General features: G+C 42.2%; 2 protein-coding genes across 2 annotated transcripts; both read right to left on the bottom strand.

Moving 5' to 3' along the window:
* Window positions 1–3,004: 3,004 nt before the first annotated feature.
* Window positions 3,005–24,716, bottom strand: LOC130478001 (immunoglobulin superfamily member 10-like). The gene is made up of 2 exons (XM_056850107.1): window positions 24,618–24,716; window positions 3,005–5,023 (listed from the first exon to the last, which is right to left on the bottom strand). Exon 2 carries the CDS (start codon window positions 5,020–5,022, stop codon window positions 3,115–3,117), a length of 1,908 nt encoding a protein of 635 aa, XP_056706085.1. The 5' UTR covers window position 5,023; window positions 24,618–24,716; the 3' UTR covers window positions 3,005–3,114.
* Window positions 8,216–19,938, bottom strand: LOC130478237 (immunoglobulin superfamily member 10-like). Its single transcript, XM_056850388.1, has 4 exons — window positions 19,787–19,938; window positions 18,641–19,031; window positions 12,187–16,557; window positions 8,216–9,120 (listed from the first exon to the last, which is right to left on the bottom strand). Exons 1-4 carry the CDS (start codon window positions 19,850–19,852, stop codon window positions 8,216–8,218), a joined length of 5,733 nt encoding a protein of 1,910 aa, XP_056706366.1. The 5' UTR covers window positions 19,853–19,938.
* Window positions 24,717–25,376: the final 660 nt, after the last annotated feature.

Here is a 25,376-nt window from a genome sequence, read left to right as displayed (position 1 = left end):
GGTAAGAGCATCAAAGGAAAACAGAAGCTCACATATCCAACCTTAGCCCTTATTGAGCAATTAGCCTAGATGGAACATTACAATAACAGGTTATTTGAGATACTTGTTGTGGTTTTAAAGTGGGAGGGGGTAGCAAACAAAGTAGAAAATCGAATCAAGATTCAGAATGATCGTGAGAGGCTAGAAAACTGGGCTAAAATTAACGAAATGAATTTCAACAGAGATAGATATAAAGTTCTGCATTGAAGTAGGAAAAATCAGATGCATAATTATAAGATGGGGAGACCTGTCTTGGTAGTAGCACATGCGAAAAGGATCTAGGGGTCTTAGTAGATCATACACTGAACATGAGTCAGCAGTGTGATGTGGTAGTTATTAGGACTGTGCAAAAAAAAAATCCAGTAAATTTCAGAATCAGGTTTATTATACCCGATTTTTTTTGGGAAACCTGAAATAAGCCGAATTCCCATACTGGTAAATGTGGGAATTTGACTTTTTCCGGGTTCCCCCCCAAAATTGTGTCTAATAAAGCCTACAGGGCTTTTCGTGGCTCCTGGGGGACATTTTTCCAGGTGGAGTCCCCAAATTTTCAGCATGGTTCCAAGGGACTCTCCTTGCAAGAACCCCAAGTTTTGCAAAGATTGGGTCAGGGGGTCCGGAGTTATGGGGTCTGGAAGGGGTCCCCCCATCCTCCTCCATAGAAAAGAAATAGCGAAGTGGAGGAGCTGGGCTTTAAACTGTGGGAAAGTTCGCCTGGCTCCTCCATAGAGATACATAGTGAAGTTCCCACTAAAGAATCTGAATACAACCACTTCGCTATTTCTTTTCTATGGAGGAGGATGGGGCGACCTCTTCCAGACCCCATAACTCCAGACTCCCTGACCCAATCTTCACCAAACTTGGGGATTCTTGCAAGGAGAGTCCCTTGGAGCCATGCTGAAAATTTTGGAGCTCTACCTGCAAAAATGCTTCCCCAAGAGCCATAAAAATCCGTTCCCGAAAAAGCCAAATAAATTCGGCTTTGCCATCCTCCCCAGTTTTAGGGACTCTGTAAACCCGAAACCAAAATTTACTGAAATGGCTTTTTTCGGTATTTTTTTCAGTTTGGGTTTATCAATATGCACAGCCCTAGTAGCTATAAAGGTAAATGCAATTTTGGGGTGCATTAACAGAAGTATAGTGTCCAGATCATGCAAAAAGATGGTATCACCTTGCTCTGCTCTGGTTAGACATCACGGAGTACTGTGTTCAGTTTTGGGCAACACCATTTAAGAAAGATGTTGATAAGCTGGAACATATCCAGAGGAGGGTGTCAAAGATGGTGAAGGATCTGGAGACCAAGTCCTGTGAGGAAAGGTTGAAGGAGCTATGTTTAGCTTGGAGAGGAGATGACTGAGAGGTGATATGATAGCCATCTTCAAGTATTTGAAGGGCTTTCATATACAGGATGGAGCAGAGTTGTTTTCTGTTGCCCCCGAAGGTCGGACCAGGACCAATGGGTTGAAATTAAATCAAAGAGTTTTCGACTAAACATTAGGAAGAACTTTCTGACAGTTGGGAGTGGTTCCTCAGTGGAACAGGCTTCCTTAGGAGGCTTTAAAGCAGAGGTTAGATGACCATCTGACAGCAATGCTGATTCTATGACTCACTAAGAATTTAGGCAGATCATGAGAGGGAGGGCAGGAGAGGATGAATCAGTGCTCAGCTCTTGTGGCCCTTTGTTATATGGCCAGAGTAATGCTGATTGCCAGTTTAGGGTCAGGAAGGAATTTTCCTCCAGGCCAGATTGGTGCAGGGATCCTGGAGGTTTTTTGCCTTTCTGTGGGCATACAGCAGGGGTCACTGGGGGAGGGGGGGAGGTGAATTTCCTGCATTGTGCAGGATGTTGGACTAGATGACCCTTGGGATCCCTTCCAGCTCTAGATTTCTGTTTCTGTGAATTGGGAGCTATAACATGTTATCTATAATTACATCAGATTGTGACCAGGGAACAACGCTTCCACCCTTATATTATCCACAAGACGGCATGAATAAACAAGAAAGCTATATCTATGATGGGACAGGGTATTTTTGTCTGAAGTGCACTTTGGAGAGATTTGCCAGTGCGCTATCTCCCACTGCAGCCTATTTTTAAATGTTCAAGGCCTATTTCACTCACAAAACTCAAGTCTGGATTTCTACATGGGATGTATAAACATGCGTATTCTGCCAGTGTAATGGTATGTACTAGGAGTGATTTCTTGCATGTGCTGTTTTCCATTGCACTTAAGAAGAGCTTTGCTAAAATCAAAGCAAGGGAGCTATCTAGTCTAGAATACTCTACTGAGCTACTGCCTGCTATTGTTTGCTCCCCAGCAACCTGACAATGCACTGTATTTATTTTAAAAATTCAGATTTTAAGATCCCTCTTTAAAAATGTAAAAAGGTTAGCTGCTAAGTATCTGGCAATTAACATATCGTACACATATACACTCCCTCATAAGCATATTTGGTGGTTCTTTATTTTAGAAAAATAATCCACATTGTGTCTTTTTCCCCCCAAGGAAAACCCTGTCATTAAACTATTTTCTATTGGTTCTTCCATTGTCCCACAAAAAAGGACTGCTGTGTGAAAGAACAAACAGTTCGTATACAAATAGGTCAGCACATTTTGCTGTGTTAAAATGTTTGTAAGAGTACTACAAAATATTCATACATGTCTGTAGGGGAACAACTAGCAAACACATTTGTTCTTTGTACATACTTCCGCATATTTTTACAATGTCTGCCATGCTTATACTACTATCAGATAGGAAATAAGCATTTCTTAAAGACCACCCTTATACTAAATACTTCATTATATTACAAATATTTTTTACGTAAGGTAGTTTCATGTTGATATTCACTGTTGCTGTGATGGCAAAATTAAGTGCCAAGGATTTTTGAAAATCGTTCCTAATGCAGATTTCTCACCCACCCACAAATGTACCCATGTCTTCGCACATCTCTTGTCAATTGAACCTTAAAACTTTATTAAGACCAGCAGGCTTCTGTTTTTGATTAAATGTTTTTAAAGATCAAACTCTGTCCAGATTAGACTTTGGTTATCAGTTGTTCAGAGTATTATTTATCATGTCAGATGACTTGAACGTATGTTACTATGGAATCGCTGCCAAGGTGGTTCTTAGCCATACACTTATATGTGCCAGAATCTGAAGGTTTTGGATTCTGAATGACTAACGTTCCTTGTGGATGAAGAAGTTCACTTCCAGATGGTCGGCCTTTGCTGCCTGTGGAAAGTAGTGAGTGGTCGGGCAGCTCCCATGTAATTTCTGGATTTGGTATTCCCAACGCCATGCAGTTAAGCTGAACTGATGTCCCAGCCACAGTGCGTATGTTCCTTGGTGGTCTGTTTGTAATCCGTGCTGGATGAGCTACAACCATTACAAAAACTACTATTGTTGAATCGCCGGCATCATTCTGAGCATTGCATGCGTATCTTCCTCTGTCCTGAATGGTTGTTTCTCTGATAACTAAAGTACCATTTTCCATTAATGTATACCTTCCATTAATTTGAGGCCGGTCTAGAACATAGCCATTAGGTACTGTCCATATGATGCTTGGTTTGGGACTCCCAGCAGCAAGGCAGTGAAGGGATACTGATTCCCCACTAATACTTTTTATTGCTCCTCCTGAGGGAGTCACAATGGTTGGTTTCTGGCCAACTTCCAATACAATCAGTTTTTCAATGTAGCCAACCTTGTTTTTAGCTGCACACCGATACTTGCCTGCATCTGCTTTAGAAGCACTATAGACAACGAAGGTGCCATTGCTTCCCAAGTAGTACTGAGGCGTTCTGACACCCCTGAAGGGCCTTGTGCCATTTGGTAACATCCAGATTATTTCAGGAGCAGGGTTGCCATCGACAGAACAATTCAATAAGATTGTTTGCCCAGGCTTTGCTATTACTTTCTCATTAAAAGGATTTCTAAACCTTGGACGTCTTAGCATCTCTAACACCTCCAGCTGGACCACCAATATGCTTTCTCCCCCATCATTACGGGCCACACAGATGAACTCTGCTGTATCTGAAGATCTCACATTACGAATTTCGAGCGTCCCATTATTGTGTACTGTTATTCTGCTCCCATAGTATGGGGCTGTCAGGAAAATATTGTCAGGCATGATCCACATGACTTGGGGCTGGGGTGTTCCTTCAGCTCTACAGTCTATTTGCTTCTTTGAATGCTTAATGGCTGTTGTTTTAATGACAGTCTTGTTTGTGTACAAGCCGTTGATAAGAGGTGGTTTAGAGACCACATCTAGTTTATAGAGCTTTGTATCATCTCCACCAGAGTTGCGTGCAACACATATATATTCTCCGGCATCTAACAACCTCACCTTAGTGACGGACAGTGATCCATTAACGTGCAGTAAATATCTGTCATTGGAGGCGGAAATCATGTCACTAGAAGGGAGCAGCCAAAATATTTTTGGCTTAGGCTCTCCAATGGCTTTGCAGTCAAACGTCGCAGTATCTCCCGCTCTCACCTTTGAATAGGTGTTAGAGGTCTGCTTGATATAAGGTGCAGAAGCCACTACGGTTATGTGGACTTTCATCTCGTCTTTTCCAAGCGTATTTTGAGCATGGCACGTGTAGTCCCCTTCTTCAGCTATTCCGACTTGGTTGAGGTACAGAGTTCCATTATCGAACAGAGTGTACCTCCGAGACCTGTGCCCACTGTCATCTGCTTGCATCACACTGTTGATCACTGTGCCATCTGGCAGACTCCAAGATATCTCTGGTTCCGGTGCTCCAGAAGCTTTACAGTCCACTCTGAAGTCTTTCCCATAAGGCACCTGTTTCTTAAAATGCTGCTTTTGGTCAATTTTTGCAGGCTTCATTGTCACGCTAACTTTCATCAGGATCAGGTCATCTCCCATTTTGTTTCTTGCCACACATAAATAGTCGCCAGCATCTTTTCCTGTGACCGCCTCAATAACCAGGGACCCATTGGGATGTACGTGGATTCGGCTTCCCATTCTAGAAAGAGATGGGAGAAAAATAAACAGTTTTAGTTAATGACACAGTATACGCCTACGTTTACAAAAATGCCATACTGTAAAGTTGCTGATCAAAGCCAGGGTTCTCGTATAGCACCACAATAAAGAAGCTGTCAGGATACAAATGCATTGAACTGAAGCACCCTGGAACCTCATTTGGGAACAACTACATTCCAAAAACTTAATGTCTAAGATCCAATTCCACACATTATGTCATAGACTTGGGAACTTCTTTTCCACAGTGTGATCCCAAAGCACTGTAGTCATATAGAAACAACATGTGACCATGGTCACATTTAGATAGAAACATTTAATTAGAAACAACATGTGACCATGGTCAGCTCATGTGCCCACATTTCTATTTCTGAGCTCTATGATATCTGTGTGCAAAGAAATCACACAGGGTTGGACCCAGTTGGTTTTCCTATTGATAGAAAAAAAGAGAAGGTTCCCTTCAAGCACCAAAAAGGCCACACTGGTGATAATGGCACCTGCATGGACAAAAACTATAGGGACGAGGACTGTAATAGGCAGCAATATTGGACGAGGCTGAGTGAAACCTCTCTTGTACTTACATACCTGCCTCACTATTCATCAGGACCAATGAATTTTAGCTAAAGGTAGGCATATACATAATCTAGTTATGTCAAAGATCCATGTTTCTGTCAAAAAATTTCAGATGTGTTTACTTGAACAGGAATCCCCAAATTTCTTCCACATTTTACTTTAGGCAAAAACTGATGTGCATTGATGGATGAGGCTCCCTCATGTTTTCATTGTTACTCTTAACTGAACTCTACTTGCTTTCTGGGGGACATTAATTAGATATCTTGAAATCTGGCGACAACATAGCTAAAACTGAGGAATATACCAAACCAGAGGAATATACCAGCCCAGGAAGGTCTTTCACTAAAGTCCCCCTCTTTCCTAGGCTGCAGCAGAGAATCTGGGTTAAAGCTGCACAGCCACTCTTCTATAAAGGAATCACATTTTATTTAAATATAATTATTTAAATAAAACAAAAAGGAACACTGACTGCATTTTTCAGCCTCCATGTGGTCTGATCTGCTGCCTTTATTTCTTCAGTATAAGCATAACAAGAAACGCATGTGGAAAACATAGGATTAAAATCAAATTTAAAATCCACATGCACATACTGATGAAGAAAATGGCTTCTAGGGAAAGCTTGATCATGGCAATTGGAAGCTTTTGGTCATAGAGTATGGCCCACTGTAAAGAATGGGCATGTTGAACACGTTATTCATACCCTTCAGAGGCCTCACTGGCAGAGAAGCTACCCATATGGGCCTGTCCTCAGGAATCTGTAGTCTTCCCCACATCTATTGGTTATATTGGAGTCTGCAAATTACACAATTTGTGGCTGTCAAGTTCTCGAGTTCTAGCATAGCCTTCACTTAAGAACCCAATTTGTGGCCAATGTCAAATGGAACCACTATTAGAATGTATTGTATTTGTGCCTAGAGTTATAATCAAATAATCCTTGATTTAATTATAAATCTGGATTACCATTATACTGCAATTGTACAGAAATACCCACCAAAGTCAGGAATAAGAACTGGATACTAATTATGATCTATCTGATTCTATAAAACCCATTAAGTACTAGGGGTCATTACTTAAGGTTACTTAAATAGTTACTTTATCAATACAGCATCTGTTTAAATATAATGATTTAAGTGCTTGTGGCTCAGAGGCCATGTGATTTTTTTAAAGAGCAACTCCCTGCAAAATTAATTTGACTGGAATGAATTACAGGAAATCAGTAAACTATCTGTAATGGCTGCTATATAGGAGCCCCGTGGCGCAGAGTGGTAAGCTGCAGTATTGCAGTCCAAGCTCTGCTCATGACCTGAGTTCGATCCCAACGGAAGTTGGTTTCAGGTAGCCGGCTCAAGGTTGACTCAGCCTTCCATCCTTCCGAGGTCGGCAAAATGAGTACCCAGCTTGCTGGGGGTAAAGGGAAGATGAATGGGGAAGGCATTGGCAAACCACCCCATAAATAAAGTCTGCCTAGTAAAAGTCGGGATGTGACGTCACCCCATGGGTCAGGAATGACCCGGTGCTTGCACAGGGGACCTTTACCTTTACCTTTTTTAATGGCTGCTATAAGTTTCTAGGCCCAGTCAAAAGTGCTGATTTTGACCTATGAGCCATGCCAAAAGACTGCCTGCTCCCAAATGAACCTGCCCAATCTTTACAGCCATCTGCAGTGGTTCTTTTCTAGATCCGTGTCATCAGAAATTGGTTGGTTATTAACTGGGCATTTTTGGTGGTGGAACTCCCACTAAGGAACAGTCTCTCGAGACAGATTCTCCTTGAACAACCTATACTGAAGTGTGGGTGCCAAGTGAAACTGGCTTTCTGATCTTGAACTTCTATTTTCATTAGCTGCTGTTTTATTCTGTTTGTTTTACAGTACAATTTTGGCATTGTTGAAGAGATATAAATGACCTATAATGAAACAAACTCCTGCATCTTGAGACCACTTTCCCCTGCTTAAACCTCCTCTGCTGCTGTGATCCTTAGAAGAGTCCCAGCAACGAGACTGATCTTTATACCACATTGATAACACTGGACCCCTTTCAGTGTCTATTGCCTCAAGCTTTGAGAAATAAATTGAATAGCAAACATAGTACTGCTTCATTGCTTGGGACTTTACATTTGTTAATAACGTTGAGTTATTTTGTACTGCTATTTGATGTTAAATGTTTGATGTTAACATGCTATTTGCATGTTAAATTTTGCAAGCGCTATTTGAGTGTTCTCCAATATACTACAGTTCTACAGACTTTTTTTATCATCTATTTTCACAACCTCTGAGCAGAAAGTCTTGTTTCACCCCTCTGACATAAAATGCAACTCAGGTAATCAGTATCAGAGGTTTCGTCCACTGCTACAAAATCCTTAGCATATTCTACTATAATGTAGTGGTTAAGAGTGTCAGACTAGGATCTGGGAGTCCCAGGTCTGAATCCCAACTTTGTCGTGGAAGCTTACAGGGTGACCAACGTAATAGGTTTGTTGTGAGGTTAAAATGGAGAAGGGAAGAATGCAGTAAACAACTTTGGGTCCCCACAAGGGAGAAAAGTGGGGTTTAAATGAAGTAAATAAGTGAAAAATGTACAAGCATATAAAACAGCTCCAGAAAATCCTACCTGTGCCACTGGTCGACAACAGCTTTGGAAGGTAATCTCCAAATTATTCTGGGCTTTGGCTCTCCCATAGCTGAGCAATTCAGAAGCAACCTGTCCCCAAAATTCAGCTGAGTCATTCTTTGCGATGCATCTGCAATTCTAGGGATTGTATCACTATGTTCTACCTGAAGTATTACCACTCTCCTCTCAGAACCGGTGGAGCTGGTAGCTATGCATTCATACTTTCCTTTGTCAGATGTAGCTATATTCTTGAGGTAAAGAGTTCCATTAGGGAATAGGAAAAGCTTGCCATTTATATACTGCAAAGGTTTCACTGCAGTTCCATCAAAGAGGACCCAGTGAACATTTGGATGAGGGCTTCCTTTGGCAGTGCAGGGAAGCTTCAAGCTTTCCCCCACACTCCCTACGATATGCTGTCTCTTTTCTTCCAGTATTATGGGTGGGGCAGCAATTACTTGCAGCCTTATTACCACCGAATCCGAACCTGCTGGGTTGCTTGCCGTGCAGGTGTAAACCCCTCTGTCGTACATGCTGACTTTCTTTATCATCAGGGTCCCATCTGCTTGCACAAAAGCTGCCTCATTTCCCACAGAAGATTGTGAGATGTATGTTTTGTTAGCAAGGATCCAGGAAATGATAGGGGTTGGATGGCCTTCAGCTGTACATTTCAAGAACACAGGCTTGTTAGGGTGAACAGTAATTATCTTCGACCTTCCTCCCAGGATTCTAGGCTGATAGGCCACCACAGACAATGTGACGAGAAGTTTGTCGGAGCCATGCTGGTTGGCAGCCACACACAGGTACTGTCCACGGTCCTGGATGTTCACATTCTCAATGGAGAGAGTGCCATTGGGAAGAACCTCAAATCTGTTGTCATGTTTTTGTTTCAGGGCTTCAGCCCCTAATTAAAGAAAACAAAATTAAGACAGGTATTAAAATTTTGCCTTTTTGCTTTGTATCCTACAAGGTCAATTTGCAAACAAAAGGATGTAATGTCTAATGTTTCGTTTAAGTTTCTCGGCAGCCTTCCTTCCCATAGCGTTAGCGGAGGCTCTGTTTATCCCGGCTTTGTTCCTTTTAAAAACTGTTGGGAACACAGCTGGGCATAATAGACTGTGCTCATATGCTACTAGAACTGAATTTTAAGGGACTGGAAAACTGGTTGCCAGTTCAAATTGTTCCTTCAGTACACACATAAAGTTTATACAGCCACTGAAAGTAGAATACAGATTTTTAATTTATCTTTTCTATAATGCACCAAAATAATCAATTCTCTGTTATGGATGCATCTTGGAAGTTGGCTGTTCATAACTCTGAAAAATTTCTCCCATCTCTTCCCCACCCACCCCATCAGTAATCATGCACACAACCATTAGCGGCAGTCCACGTGATGATCTCATGGCAGCTCCCCACCCTTCAAATCTGCCTTTCCTGGTTCATTTCATAATTTTACAGCCAAGGGGTTGAATTCCTTCTTACCACCATTCCCTTCATGTCCTTCCTCAGGGTATCCTTTCCCCCCATATTTTTAAATTTATTTTTTGAAACTCATACATAATCCATTGTAATATTACATAAATCACAATCGTACAAAACAATATTCAGTTTGAAAATCAGCAGACATGCATTCATTTCTAACTAAATAGCTAATTAAAGGCTGCTGACACTCAAGGTATCCTATCTCCCAAGAGCAGCATTTTGTTGAAGAAAAAGAAGAGTTGGTTTTTATATGCCAACTTTCCCTACCACTTAAGGAAGAATCAAACTGGCTTATAATCACCTTCCCCTCCCTTCCCTACAACAGACACCCTGTGAGGTAGCTGGCTTCACGTGTAGGGAGTGGGGAATCAAATCCAGTTCACCAGATTAGCCTCCGCTGCTCATGTGGAGGAGTGGGGAATCAAAGCCGGATCTCCAGATCAGAGTCCACTGCTCCAAACCTGCTCTTAACCACTACACCATACTGGCTCTCCAGATTAGTGGGCTGCAGCGAGGGGGAAGGCAGGAAAGTTCCATTCCACTGGTAGAAATTTTAGTCTGGAACCAGCCCAAGCACAGGAAACTTCCATCTAGCTGCTTATTGCATTCTGAAAGTTTCTGCTTATGTTCTACATTCCACACCTCCAATGCATTTATTTCTCAGCATCACAACTGCTCTTCCATGAGCACCCATAAGTCATTCGGAATATGACAGTTCCCACCACCCCATGTGTTAAGGAAATCATTACATTCAAAAAAATTTCTTACCTGAAATCTTAAAACTAGTGTATTTTCACACTAACCTTTACAAGGATATGGCCATTTCCACTTGCCTCAAGAATCTTAAAACATATTTAGAGAAAGGCCATAAGATCACTGATGACATGCAGTGTTGAAATGTGAGGTATGATGTAAATCTGTGAGAATGGTATGTCTGTGTTATCTGTGAGACAACATTTGTCTGGCAAATGCCTGGAAAGGTTCTCTGCCTTTCATCTCCTACTCACATCAGACTACTTATTTTTTTATTTTATTGTTAGTAATTAAAATGTTTACATCCTATCTATGAGTACAAATTTCAATTCACACATTGTAACAATGTACATTTTCAGGAAAAAATGGCATCTTTACCACATGGGTGTCAGGAATGCAACTAAGAAAAGAAGCCATGTCCTCAGGGGAAGAAACAGCAGCAGTGGCAAAATCCTGAATCAGGGAGTGCTGGAATTTCTCAGCAGTTTCTCTATTCCCATAGTCAAATAGAAGAACTCTGACTTTGGGTGTTGTGCTTTGCCACCCTAGATACCATGATCCTATCACAGAATTATCCTTCTGGATGTCTATATCCTACTGAATTTGAAACCATTCAAAATTTTGCAGTGTTTAGCCCAGGGGTGTCAGACAGGCGGCCCACGGGCCAGATCCAGCCCCTGGAGGGCTGTTGTCCAGCCCATGAGACGAGGCCCATGCCCCCCGCCCTGCGCCCCCGCACTTTCCCCAGCGCTGCCTCCCCGCCGCCCCTTCCCGAGCAATGCTCAGCCCCGCGGGGCCCAGCGCGCCCTCCCTGCCGCCCCCGCCTCACTTTCCCGGGTGCTGCCTCCAGTTTTCTCGGGCTGTGGCTGGAAACCCAGTTTCGCTTCCCCAGCCATCCCCCCCCCCCCCGCCACCCTTTTCAGGCACAGCGATGCCTCTTGGGGCTCGCACACCCTCCCTGCCATCCCCCCCCCGTAGCTTCCCATGCACAGTGAGGGCCCTTGGGGCCTGGCACACCCAATTTGTATCTCCAGTACCTGGCATTTTATTTTATGTATGTATGTATGTATGTATGTATGTATTACGCATCTTCGGCCTGACCAAGAGGCATTTATGTTATATCCGGCCCTCCTCACAAATGAGTTCGACATCCCGGTATAAGCCTATTATTTTGTCATCAATAAATTTTGTCAGAGCCACATTCTCAGATATCCTCACAACCCAGTTTTATGCCAGTGATCAAACACAGATGCCTCGTTGCTTTTATTTAGACAACTATACTCCACTTTCCCCCAATGGAGACCCAAAGCAGCTTACAACATTGTTATCCCTTCATACATAATAGCCCTGACCTGAATGGCCCTGACTAGCCTGACCACATCTGAGCTCAAGAAGCTAAGCAGGGTCAGCCCTGGTTAATCCTTGGATGGGAGACCACCAAGGAAGTCCAGGGTTGCTATGCAGAGGCAGGCAATTGCAAATCACCTCTATTTATCTCTTGCCTTTAAAACTCTACAGGGTCACTCTAAGTCAGCTGTTACTTTACAGCATTTTCCACTACTTGCATTTGATCCTCACAGCAACCACCCTGAGAGGTAAGTTAGGCTGAGAGTGTCTGTCCCAAGGTACCCTACAAGCTTCCGTGGTAGAGCAAAAATTTGAACCTGGGGGTATCCAAGGCCCTAATCTGACACCATATCCACTACACTGTTTAACATAAACTTAGGAAGTTTACCTGATGATATTTTGGTCCAGCGTATTGTTGGCCGAGGGTTACCAATTGCTTCACAAGGGATAAAGGCATCAGAATTCGCCAGGACAGTAAATGCCGCAAGTTTCCCCCCAATTATCCTGGGTTTGGCTAGCCTGGTGTGATGGAAATGTTCTAGGGCAACCAGATTGGTGGTTGTGGTTTCCAGGTCTGTTGTCTTCTCAGACCAACCTCTAAGGTAACTGTTTTTCTTTTTCTCCCACATGGGAGTATGCTGAGTAAAGCTCTGTGGAGAGTTCAACACGGTCAAGGAGTTGACCAGGAAAGTTTTGCCACTTGATGCAGTTTTAGGAGATGGTGCATGCCAGAACTTTTCCCCCCACCTGGGAGATGCTGTGGTTTGTGTTACAGGTGTGACTAATGTTTGGGAAGTCAACTGACTTGGTTGCTGCGTGGTAGGAAATCCTGCAACAGTAGGAGTTTTGATGCTCAGCTCAGCTTTAGCAGGAAGGGCTGCTTCGGTTGTGGGATTTTCGTTAGCAGGTTTTCTTTCCACATTCTGGTATGATTCCTTATCTGCTACTGACACAGCGTGCATAGGTTTGGTTGACACTGATGCTGGTGTTAACAAGGATGTGGCTGGTGGTACTGTGGTCATGCCTGAAATATTCAAGGATGATACTGTGAGTGGGATTGCAGTGGCAGGTTTTTGAGAAGGCCCATTATACGCCGGTAGCTTAGTAGAGAGAGAATTTTCAGTGGTGGTATTCCTTGTTAATAGCTGAGGAGTGATTGTGGATGTACCTCTGATTATACCGGTTGTGCGAAAAACTGGTGGTTGAGGCGTAGTTGCTATTGTGTCTGTACCAGTGTATCGAGAAAGCAGTTCAGTGGATATGGGGGAAGTAGACTCTGTTACCTTTTTATCTGCTGCTAAGTGAAGCAAAGCCACAGTTCCTTTGGACGGAGCAGCAGCAACTCCAGTATTGACAGTAATGGTTTTGGGTGAGTGCATAAACCTTCTTAAAGGCCTCTTCCTCCTTTGAGTTCTTCTCCTTCCTGGCCTCAACACCTTGATTCTGGAAACTTTTGCTTTAGAGTGAACAGGGGTAGATGGAGTCAGAACTGCCTTGATGCTTGTGCTGTGAATGCCCTTGCTTAGAGGCACTGCAAGATTGGAAACAGAGGCTGAAGATGGTAGTTCTGTAATGCTGAGGGGTTGTCCTTCAAGCACAGTGTTTTCACTTATGGGGTCAATCAGGTTTCTGAGTCTATCTGTTTGGTTCTCCTGTTTTGAAACAGCAGTTACATGTACAGGCAAAACTGTTATTGTTGGTGTTGGTCCTGTAATTTGGAAATATGCGTCACGGTCTTCACCTGTCTGCAGTCTAGGTTGCTTTTTCAGTAGTTCTTGTTGAAAACCGTTGCTTCCAAAGGAATTTACAACCCGCCAAGAAATTTTCTCTGTTGAAACCCTGGGAGACAAGTGTGTTCTAGGAGTGGGATGAACTGATTTAATGCCCGAAAGTAAAGGACTGCCCGTGGTAGATTTAATTTCCATGGCAGAACTAGGGGTGTAGATTGTCTCTGCTGGCAGACTACTGCTAAGTGATGGATATGTATCAGTAACTGTCTGTGATGGAGTATAAGTTTTTACTTGCCTTTGTGGTACAATTCGGGTACTTTCAGGATAGAAAGGAATTGCTGTTGAAGCTATATGTTCTTCAGCTGTGACTGGTTTATTTCCTGGACTGGAAGAGTGTGTCAAGATTGGATTTACAGTTGTTGTTTCAGGATGATACACTGTGAATAAAGTGGAAATAGGTGGTTGGACAGTAATGTGTTCAAGAGATTTGTTCCATGGAGTCAAGGTAGGAACAGCCATTTCTACAAGAGGAGGCAGTGCTGTGCTTTCCTTAGCAATTCTTGGTCTAACGAAAGCAAATCTACGTCCTACACCATTGGGAATACGATCAGGTATAACTATTCGTCTTCTAGCTGAGATTTTCTTTCGTCTGCCATATCGTCTGGAGAGTGGAACACGAGGCGTGGTATCCCTAACTATCTTAATCTGCTGATGAGCAATAATGGTCGTGCCTGCAGGTAGTTGAGGTGTTGTTATTTTTTGTGTACTATAAACATAAATATGTCCAAATACATCATCTGGTGCACGTACTGTCATTACAGGCAGCTGATGATTTGATTTTCTTGGTGTTTTATCAGTGGCTTCTACAAATAAATTAGGCTTTTTAGTAACTCCATGGGAAGATACAAGGCTGGCACTCTTAGCAACCTGCATGGCTGGTGTTACTGTTGGTGTCGTTTTTAAATGCAAATCGTTTTTCCCAGAAGGGAAAGCGTTCAGTGAATCTGCTGTACTACTAAGCAAGAAAGAGGGTGGACTCGATGATTCCATACTAGTAGGTGGTGGTTGAAATGCCTCCAAAGCTCCCCTGATAATTTCAGGCTTAAGTTCTGTATATGAATCCTCGTTCTTTGACCCCTCAGTATGAGCAACCATCAGGCTGCCAAATGGAGTTATGGCTTCTGTGGCAATGCCAAATCCTGCCTCAGAGTGAAAATTACTCGGTATGCTTCCAAGTTCTGCTGTCACTACATTTCCTGCTGCTTCTCCCAGTGTGTACATTGCAGGCCTTTTAGTCACTAGTATCAGAAATTCTTCCTCTGGAGGAATATCTCCAGACATTTCCATTTCATTTGCAGAAATCTTTGAGGACAGAAGGACTTTCACTGTTGGCTTCATCGTGGCATTTTCTTGTTTTCGTGGCAGTGTAGTATTCTTTGTTTTTTCCAAAAATGCTGCCCAACGCAATGGATCAATTCTCCTAGTGGAAGGACTAAATTGTCTTCTGTGTCCTCGAAGCCGTCTGGTCATCTTGTTTCTGTTATGCTTGTAAATCTCTCTGTAGTTATTATTAGTGCTCTTTAGGATGGGACGGTTTGTAAACAAAACTTCAGTAGATGCCTGGCTGGTACCGTGGGTTTGCACTGCAGAAGGAGGGCTTTGGGTTCTGGCCACAACATCAAGTTCTCCATTGCCGGAGCCTTCAGCAGCCTCTTTGTGATTATCTAGTTTTTGTGACCTGTTTGAATTTTTTTGAACGAGTACCTGATGAACCAAAAAATCAACACCATACTGATTGGCTGCTATACACTTGTAGTAGCCACCATCCCGGTCTCTCATTAGTTGTATTTTTAATGTACCATTGTGCAAAAGTATCTTGTTCTTTGAAGAATGATCAAGAACCACATGCTCGGGTGAGACCCAATGAACAGATGCATCTGGGACACCGGTAGACTGGCACGGAAGGAATAATGTTTCACCTAAAAATGCTGAGAGCTGACGTCCATTTAAATAGTTGTGTTCCATATAAGGGTCAATCACGGTAATCCTAAAAGACAGGACATCAGCATCATCATAATTGGTTCCTATACAGTGATAAACTCCAGTGTCAAAATTGTCGGCTGTGCTTAATGTAAATTTGCCAGTTTTTGCTATCACAATTCTCCCATCTTCACTAACATATGGGGCTCTAACTTTGCTCCCATCAGGTAAAACCCATTCAATGATAGGAGGAGGATCGCCAAGGGCCTGACAGTCCAGTTCCACAGATCTGCCTGCCAAAACAGTGTGTTCAGTCCTCGTACTGTTGACTCGTAACATCATAGCCCAGTTTTGCATTTCTCTTTGAGGAGCAATAACCGGAAGAGTGATTTGAGCGTCCATTGAATATTGAACATGCAAAGTGCTGAGTGTGGTTGCTGTCCTGTCTAATCGCAACGACACATGGTCCTGCATCAGCCAAGGAGGTTCAGCTCTCATTTCAGCTTCTATATTTGTGAAAATGTCTTCATTTTCAGAATCTATTTGTGTCTGTTTGTACTTATAACTGATATAAGGCACTTTTGTCAGTAAGAGATCCCTTGTCAGTTTTAAGGGAGAATCACTGTACAGGGCCAGTATGCTCCACAGTTGCTGAATATGCTCATAGTCAATGCTGCACACAAGAAATGTTGATAGGGATGCTTCAAGTACTATGTTTTCATTTTTTTCAAGTTGTACAGGGGGAATCTTCGTAGGCTTCTGCACACTGCAAACCAAGCTTGCTTGGTTCCCTGCTTGATCTGTCATGTTTAACATGATAGATCCTATGGGAGCAATGAAATCCTTAGAGGAGACTAAAGTGAAGTCGCCATCATCTGGCACCGTGATGTTCTTGAATTTTAAGACTGGGTCAATGGTTGGCTTAACACATTTAAAATCCGAAGACTGAATCTCTGCTAACTGTTTGCCTTTGGAATTCCTAGGACTGGAGCACATTGGACATTGTAGGACACCAGAAGGACCTTTGTCTTTTTTGCACTTTACAACATCTAGAGAGAAAGAGGGAAAAAACAATCAAAAATGTATTTTGATAGCAAAGCAAGTTTCTGTTCTGCTGAAAGAGACACTCTTGTGTCTGTGAGATAAGGCAGACCTCAACTGAGCATTCAAATTGCTGTCTGTAAATGTTTATCACTATAGTTACAGAATGTTCTTCTCAGGGATCAGGACAAGGGGCTGGAGGTCGGGGCTTGAGGAAAAAGCATTAAAGTCAAAGGATCCTTGAAACAAGTCTTAGGAAGAAGACAGGCTCAGGAAGGACAGATGTAGTCCATCTTATTGCTCAGTTACCCATATTTCATTTTGACCTCTGACCTCCAGCCTTGCATCATGTCTGGTCCTTACCTTCTAAGATGTTCCAGTTCATAACCTAAGTCTCTACTGAATAATTATAACCCTGTTCACAAGTTACAGTGAATGCATGTACATCCTGAGTGTACACTGGTTTGTAAGAAAGAACCAACACATGTTCACTTTACACATAAAACTGGGGGTCGATTCCTGGATAAATGTGGGGGTTGAATCACACATTCAGCTGAACATGTGTTGACTGGAACATGAGAATTACTTGATGCATTTCTAAGGAAAAAATAAAGCATATACTGTACAGATTGTACAAGCATTCACTGTAAATTTTAAACACCGCTAGTGTGAATATATAATTGATTGAATGAATTTTCTGAGTACATCCATCTGGAAACCACAATGTAATCCCCTCCCCCTTATGACCTCTTTGACTTTAACTGGGCTAGTTACAGTGCAATTGTCCAACGCTCCAAACTACCGCTCTTAACCACTATACCACGCTGGCTCTCCACTCAAACATTCATTGATGCTTTTGCATATGCATTAGACTATTCTCTAATGTAAAAGGAGAGAGATGTTCTGTCTTTAGTCCTGAGATTGTGTCCCTGAAGTTCACAAACTCTGAGACTATGCTGTCATAGCAAATCCTCAAAAGTAAACAGGTATTTGGTCATGAATAAGTCATTGCTGGGAGAAACTGGAACCAGTTCAGAAGTTCGGCTGCTGAGATGAATTTTTCTCATAGCAAATAGCTTTGATAGGGATTGTATTTTTCTACCTGGTATCACAAGTCCATCAGGAAAAAAATATTGTGCTCCATAACAAAGCTTACATACAAGATTTTCTTATAAGAACTGATATCATAGGGTCAGGCCAGTGGCGCAGCTATCTTCATATTTAAAAAACCTCTGGTAAACACTTTTAAGACAAATTTTCTGAGAAAGTGTTTGATTTCAGTCTGATTTCTCTTAATTCATCCAGTGTTTGGATTGTCCCACAACAAAATTAGTAACACAAGACTCTTCACACATGCCAGGTTTTTTTTTTTTGGGGGGGGGGGTTATATTTTTCTTATGTAGCTATGGAAAAACATGAGAGAGAAACAAAGAACACTACCCCCTGGGAGATCTGTGTAAGAACTGTAAAGTTTCCAGATACTTGTGTTAAAATCTTTCACTTCTGAATCATCTTTGCCCAAAATCATCTGTCACCCTGTCTATTTAAGAAGCAGTGACGAAAAATATTCTTGTTACAATTACTTATGAAAAGAATACATTTCATAAATCAAGTAAACTCTGCTGTTTTCATAAATTAAAGAAGCAAAAGTGTTCTGGTTTAATACAAAACTATTGGTTAGATCTCACAGAGGATTTGTGTGGCACTGTACCATCCATACAGTGTGACTTCCTCAGCTTCTACTGCATTGCCTACGCTTTTGAGAAGGGGAGCAGAAGCTTGTTGAGGAGACCAGTCTCTGGGGAAAGGCTTGCAACTTAGTGGTACAGCCCATGCTTTACATGAAGAAAGCCAGGTTCAGTCCCCAGCATCTCCAATTACAGAATCTCAGGTAGAAGGAAAGAACCTTCTCTGCCCAAGATCACGGAGTGCTGCCGCTAACCAGGATAGACAATAACGAACTAGGAGAGTTTATGGAATGACTTGGTATAAGGCAATTTTCTATGTTCACATATTCTCTAGAATAGTTGGTATGTTATTCAGTATTGTTCCAAAATGTTAAAAGTACAAAGAGAGAAAAATGTTAAATACCTGGATGATGTTCTGCCCACTCAGCAAACCACTTCAGTGCACAATCACAAGCCCAGGGGTTTCCATGAAGGTAGAGGCTCTCTAGCTCAGACATGTAAGAGAAAATATCTTGTGGCAGTGAAGTAAGGAAGTTGTCAGACAAGTAGACATGCTTTACGGAAGATGTTTTGAATATCTGGATGTAGCGTAAGGTGACAAAAGTGTCGGGGTGAAGTTGTTTAAGTACATTTCCTTCCAAGTGGACCAGCCTCAGTGACGTAAGACCATAGAAAGCTTTTGGGCTTACAAATTCGATTTGATTATGATCCATGTGTAAGCGTACCAAACTTGTGAGGCCGTGAAAAGTATCTGCTTGAATAACTTTGACTTTGTTATAGCTCATTTTTAAGATCTGTCAATTAAAACAAAAAGAATGAAAAAAGAATCTGAACCAAAATGTACACGTCATTTGAAGATGTGTAATCGATAATCAAGCAGACCTCTCTAGAGCCCCAAATTTTAAATGTCAGCCAAGCATTAAATATGTGGTTGCCCCAGCAGCCTATTTAACTAAACTAGGAAGATTATGTTTATCAGAAAGATTATGTTTATGCTGATGGGGGAGGTGGAAACTACAGAGCACATACTTCTAAGATATCCATATTACAAGAAGGCCAGATCAAAATACCTCCAGCCAGTGTTAGTTGGATTTCTTGATGAATCTGATGTGGCTAAACTAGAATATCTGTTGTCTGCTAGAAACCACTGGGTATCCAAATAAGTAGCTAAATTCTGTCTTGGGATATGTAAGACACAGGGCAACGATATTAAAGCTGATGCAGAATTTTAAACCCATTTGACTAGCTCAAATGTTCATGTAGCTATTTTTCTGTTGTATTGAACTATTGTTGTTTTAATGATGTTTTAACTTTGTAATACTGGCCAAGGACTACAATAAATTATACTACAATCATTGGATGTTAAAGCTAGGGGGTGGGGTGGAATTTGTTCGGTATTGAGAGGGATGCTGCAGGTGAGCCAGACACAGCAAATTTCTGCATCACTCCCCATGAAAACACACGCTTTGCCTCAAAAATCTGAAGGTAAAAATTCAGCACAGCTCTAAACAGCACCAACATTGGGTAGTAATTTCTGTCTCATCCTTACCTGTAATGAATGTAAATCGGAGAATGTCCTGTCATGGATCGTGTGTATCTGATTACTGTGCAGCATCAACAACTCCAGCTTCTCCAGGTGAGAAAAATCCGTCTCGGTCAGTTTAACCAAACTGTTGTAACTGTAACAAACATTTCATTCCAGATCTGGGTTTAGTCAGTCAGCTATAGTTTGAAGGTGAAACAAACAAAAAGAGTCTCTCTTTTGCAAATATGTGCTACCGTATTTTAACTGTGTCGTTTAACAAAACAAACAAAAAAAGCTATCTTGACCCCTGCAACTGCAGGTGTAAAGTCAGAGGTATGGATTTTATTTATTTTAAAAATGGATACTCCAGTTCCCATATGCAGCTCCTAACTAGTAAAAGCTATGGCTGGTTTCATGAAAAGCTATGGCTGGTTTTAAAGGAAATGGGTGTGCCACTACATCTGATCATTTTGATGCGCAACCTGTACTCTGGACAAGAGGCCACGGTCAGGACAGAATATGGAGAAACGGGATGGTTTCCAATTGGCAAAGGTGTCAGACAAGGATGTATTTTATCTCCCTATCTCTTCAATCTATATGCAGAACATATAATTAGGAAAACAGGATTAGATTTATTTTTTAATTTTTTTGGTGGTAGATTTTTTTTAATTAAATACATCCGTCAAAGCAAAAAGGAAAAAAAGACTTGCAATGGTACCCTTCCATCACAACTAACCCCTTAGTTAGGAAAACAGGATTAGATTTAGATGAAGGTGAAGTGAAAATTGGAGGGAGGAACATTAATAATTTGAGATGCTGATGACACTACATTATTGGCAGAAAATAGTGAAGATTTGAAACGACTTCTGCTGAAAGTTAAAAGAGAAAGTGCCAAAGCAGGACTACAGCTGAACATCAAGAAAACAAAAGTAATGACTACAGGAGAATTACACAACTTTAAGGTTGACAATGAGGAAATTGAAATTGTTGAAGACTTTCTATTCCTTGGCTCCACCATCAACCAAAAGGGAGACTGCAGCCAAGAAATCAGAAGGAGATTGAGACTGGGAAGGGCAGCCATGAAGGATCTAGAAAAGATTTTGAAGTGTAAGGATGTGTCACTGGACACCAAGACTAGATTAATTCATGCCATCGTATTTCCTATTACTATGTATGGGTGTGAAAGCTGGATGGTGGAGAAAGCTGATAGGAAGAAAATAAGATTCCTTTGAAATGTGGTGTTGGAGGAGAGTGTTACGGATTCCGTGGACTGCCAAAAAAACAAATCAGTGAGTGGTAGCAAAAGTGGGCATATAAAAACTAACTCTTCTTCTTTACACTGGGGTGCAAAGTTCAGGCTGCAGTTGAAGGACCATGCTGAATCAGACGGAGGGTCAATCTGGTCCGGCATCATATTTCTAGCAGTGGCTAGATAGATGTCTGAGGAAGCCCAGAAACAGGCATTCACACACATGAAGCTGCTTTATACTGAATCAGACCACTGGTCCATTAAAGTCAGCATTATCTACTCAGACTAGCAGTGGCTCTACAGGGTCTCAGGCAGAGGCAGAAGAAGAGTTGGTTTTTATATGCCGACTTTCTCTACCACTTAAGGAAGAATCAAAACGGCTTACAATCACCTTCCCTTCCCCACAACAGACACCCTGTGAGGTAGGTGGGGCTGAGAAAGCTCTAAGAGAACTGTGACTAGCCCAACATCACTCAGGTCTTTATCACCTGCTACCCGGTCCTTTTAGCTGGAGATGTCGGAGATTGAACCTAACCCAAACAAATGTTCTACCACCAATCTCCAGCCCCCTCTCACATCTGCATTCTGAAAGAAGATGAAAAATCAGTAAAATCATTAATACTATGGAGAAATATAAATATCTGTCATGTTCCCCCCCCCATCTTTTTTCTCTAAACTCAGAACAACGAATGCTTTTCATGGTTTCTCATAAAGCAGGTACTTCAGCCACCTGATCATTTTGACACTCTTTGCACCTCTACAGTACCCTTCTGAGATGGGACCCACCAAACTGCAAACAATTATAAATGAGGTAGATCACACTGGGTAGCCGTGTTAGTCTGTCAATAGCAGTAGAAAAGAGCAAGAGTCCAGTAGCACCTTAAAGACTAACAAAATTTCTGGCAGGGTATGAGCTCTCGTGAGCCACAGCTCATGAAAGCTCATACCCTGCCAGAAATTTTGTTAGTCCTTAATGTGCTACTGGACTCTTGCTCTTTTCTACTCTAATTATAAATGAGGTATGACTGCACCATAATTATCCAGGTATATAAATTTTATATAAATCTATATAATCCACAATGACAGTTCCCTGGCAAACACCTGACTACTTCTTATTCTCCTTGCAGGGAACTCAAACTAGGGAGTGTCTCCCAAAGCAAGAGGAGCTGTCCATCCTGCAGTCCTCCAGCACATGCAAACGACTTGGGATGTGCTCAGCCTCTAGAACATTTGGTTGGGCCGGGCCATGCCTCGTCAGTCCAGATCGGGACTGGGCGGAGTGGCTGGCTCGCAAAGCGGATAAGAGCTCTCAAGGAGCCGGATCCAGCCCTCGGGCCGTATCTTTGACACCCCTGCTCTAGAACTTGCAGACTAGTTTGCTACATGCTGTGTTTTGAAAGCACTCGGCAGCCACTGGTTCATGCTGCTGTAGAGTGCACAGCTTCATGCGAAGAGAGAGAATAGCCATATTCATCTTTTGAATTATCTGGAACTTGGGGGAAGAGGTAGAGTCAGTCACATAAGCCATGCTATGGCTGAAACTCCAGGAAATCCTTCATATTTCCAAGTGCCTACAAAGCTCAGCACTACATGAAAAATACATAGGACTAAGATTTATACTGTCTGTATGGCAGATGACTGAGGATGCAGGTCCTGGTAATGACATCCACAAATAATAGGTGGCTACTAGTATTAACCAAAAATCATGGACTCTGGCAGGAAAGTTTACTGTGGTTTTGTTTGTATATCTAGATACTACAGATTACTTTGTAGTCTGATTTTTAGGTATTCGAGTCTCAAGAGCCTTTCAAGTTAAGACTCTGAGCATTCTGGTTCAGGTTAAGAAACGCATCTGCCTCTTTAGGTTACAGAGAAGATCATTCACCATCATTCTTTTTGCAATACTTACAAATGTTAGGGAAGATGGCTCCGTTTACAATTTAAAGTCTGCCAAAAATGATGCTTCTATTCCTGTCTGGAACTCCAGAGCATGAGAGTTGATGCTCAGCCACCAGAAATTAACTATATGTGTACAGGAATAGCCAGAGCGAGTATCCAAGGCTTTGGGGCTTCCCATGCTCCCACCCTTTTCACCTTACTCATGGGGCGGGGCTACAGCAGACATCAGTGAGGTCTTGGTTAGTGCCACACAGGTGGTTTTCATGAGAACTGCATCATGGGAGGCCAGGGCTGAAATCTGCATTAGGCCACAAATTCTGTTGGTATTCCTGAGGAAGTCGCTATCTTGCAGGCCTCTGTTCTTCACCTGGGTGATGGCAATGATCGTTTGCCAGGAATGGTGAGAGGCAAAACATCACACAAATTCCAAAGCACTTGCACAGCTGAAAAATTATACACAGCTGTAAAAATTATAAATTCAAGTGTAAAACCAAGAAAGAAATTCAATTAGGACTGACTGTAAAATCTTTCTTTCCTTTTTAACAATAGGACTATGAGTGTTTGAGGATGTCTCACATTCGAAAGCCAGCATGGTGTAGTGGTTAAGAGTGGCGGACTCTTATCTGAAGAACCGGGTTCGATCCCCCGCTCCTCCACCTGCAGCCTGCTGGGTGACCTTAGGCCAGTCACAGTTCTCTCAGAACTCTCAGCCCACGTGGAGGGAGGCAGTAGCAAACCACCTCTGAATGTCTCTTGCCTTGAAAACACTATGGGATCGCCGTAGGTCAACTGCGACTTGATGACACTTTACACACACACACACACATCCAACAACTCAGCATTCATACATAGCAACTGAACATCTGACAAACTGTATCGTATATCAAGATTTCCAATGCAACTGTCTCTTCAAGACAGCAGCCATTTATGCATCCAAAAAGGGAGGGGGGAGAGGCAAGGCAGGTGAAAATGATCCACCTCCAGCAAGACACAGTCTGGACTCTTACACTGCAATCCTATGCCAGTCAGCAGCACAACTGTTGTCAGCTCTATGCAACAAGTCACAGATCCAGTGCTAATCTATCTGGGTGTGAGGTATATCCTGTCAACATCAGCAAATTGAAATTTGGTTGCTTGCCTAGTTTGATCGAGTGAACCATTGATTAATGGTTGGCTCATGGGTCTAAACTGAGGCTATCGTATTTTGGTCACATTATGAGAAGACAAGAGTCACTGGAAAAGACAATAATGCTAGGAAAAGTTGAGGGTAGCAGGAAAAGAGGAAGACCCAAGAAGAGATGGATTGACTCAATAAAGGAAGCCACAGCCCTCAATTTGCAAGATCTGAGCCAGGCTGTCAAAGATAGGACCTTTTGGAGGACTTTGATTCATAGGGTCGCTTTGAGTCGGAAGCAACTTGACGGCACTTAACACACACATGGGTCTTCCCTTCTCTGAACAAAATTTACATGAGCAGTGCAATCCTAAGCACAGTTACATCGTTCTGCACCCATTAACTTCAGCGGACTTAGATGGGTGTAACTGCTTAGGCTCACAGTGTCAGCAGTCTTTTTCAAACCAAGGATATGGGGTTTCAGGGACCAGTGTGTGACCCAGTAAAGCTTTTCTAATGGTAAATTATACTAAACACGACAATGAGATCTCATTGCTATACATCAGGATTGGAGCAATATCGTGTAAACGTACCCTAAATTGATGCGTTCCACATCTTGGGAGATGTGCGGTGGGATGGTGGAGAGATAGCGGAATGTGCAGTGCACCTCTGTAGGTATGTAGCAGGCACAGAGCTTGGGACAGGAACTGCTACCGGTAACAGCAGCAAAGTAGACACCCAAGAGGAATCCCAGAAAGCAGGGCCGGCCCATCACTCGTCTCCTGTGTGACAATCCTATATCAGCATCCCTTGCAGCATAAAACAAACAAAGGCCTAGACAACAGAACCGTAAGCAGGCATCATGTCAGCAGGGGACGTCACCAATAGATGTCACCAATATATGTCTTTGATTGCAGAGTCTGTTTGGATTACAGTCTAATTGGAAGAAAAAAACGACAGGATTTCCTTTCTTTAAAAAAAGCAATATTTAACACACAGCTTTAAAAAAAAATCCTTGCTGCTGACAGGTATTAAAAACTGAAATCTGACAGGTTTTTAATACCTGCTGACAGGTATTAAAAACTGAAATCTTATTAAAGAGCAGTGTTACAACTATAACCCCCCTCACACTTTCATTATCTGGAGCATTCATAGATCTGCTTGGGATTTTCTTTTGTCAAAGAACACATCAAGTCCTTCCTCCCTGAATAAATCAGGCCTCAAAAGATTAAAAAAGAGGACTTGGTTAAGATGTCTAGTTAGCAGCAGTTAAATTTTATTCTACCTTCCCTACCTTTTTCTTTTCTTTTACAGAGCATGCAAGTATTTCTCCCTTCCTTCAATCCATTGCC

The sequence above is a fragment of the Euleptes europaea genome, chromosome 5 (genome assembly GCF_029931775.1).
Source record: "Euleptes europaea isolate rEulEur1 chromosome 5, rEulEur1.hap1, whole genome shotgun sequence".
NCBI lineage: Eukaryota > Metazoa > Chordata > Lepidosauria > Squamata > Sphaerodactylidae > Euleptes > Euleptes europaea.
This window is presented reverse-complemented; position numbering and strand designations above follow the sequence as displayed.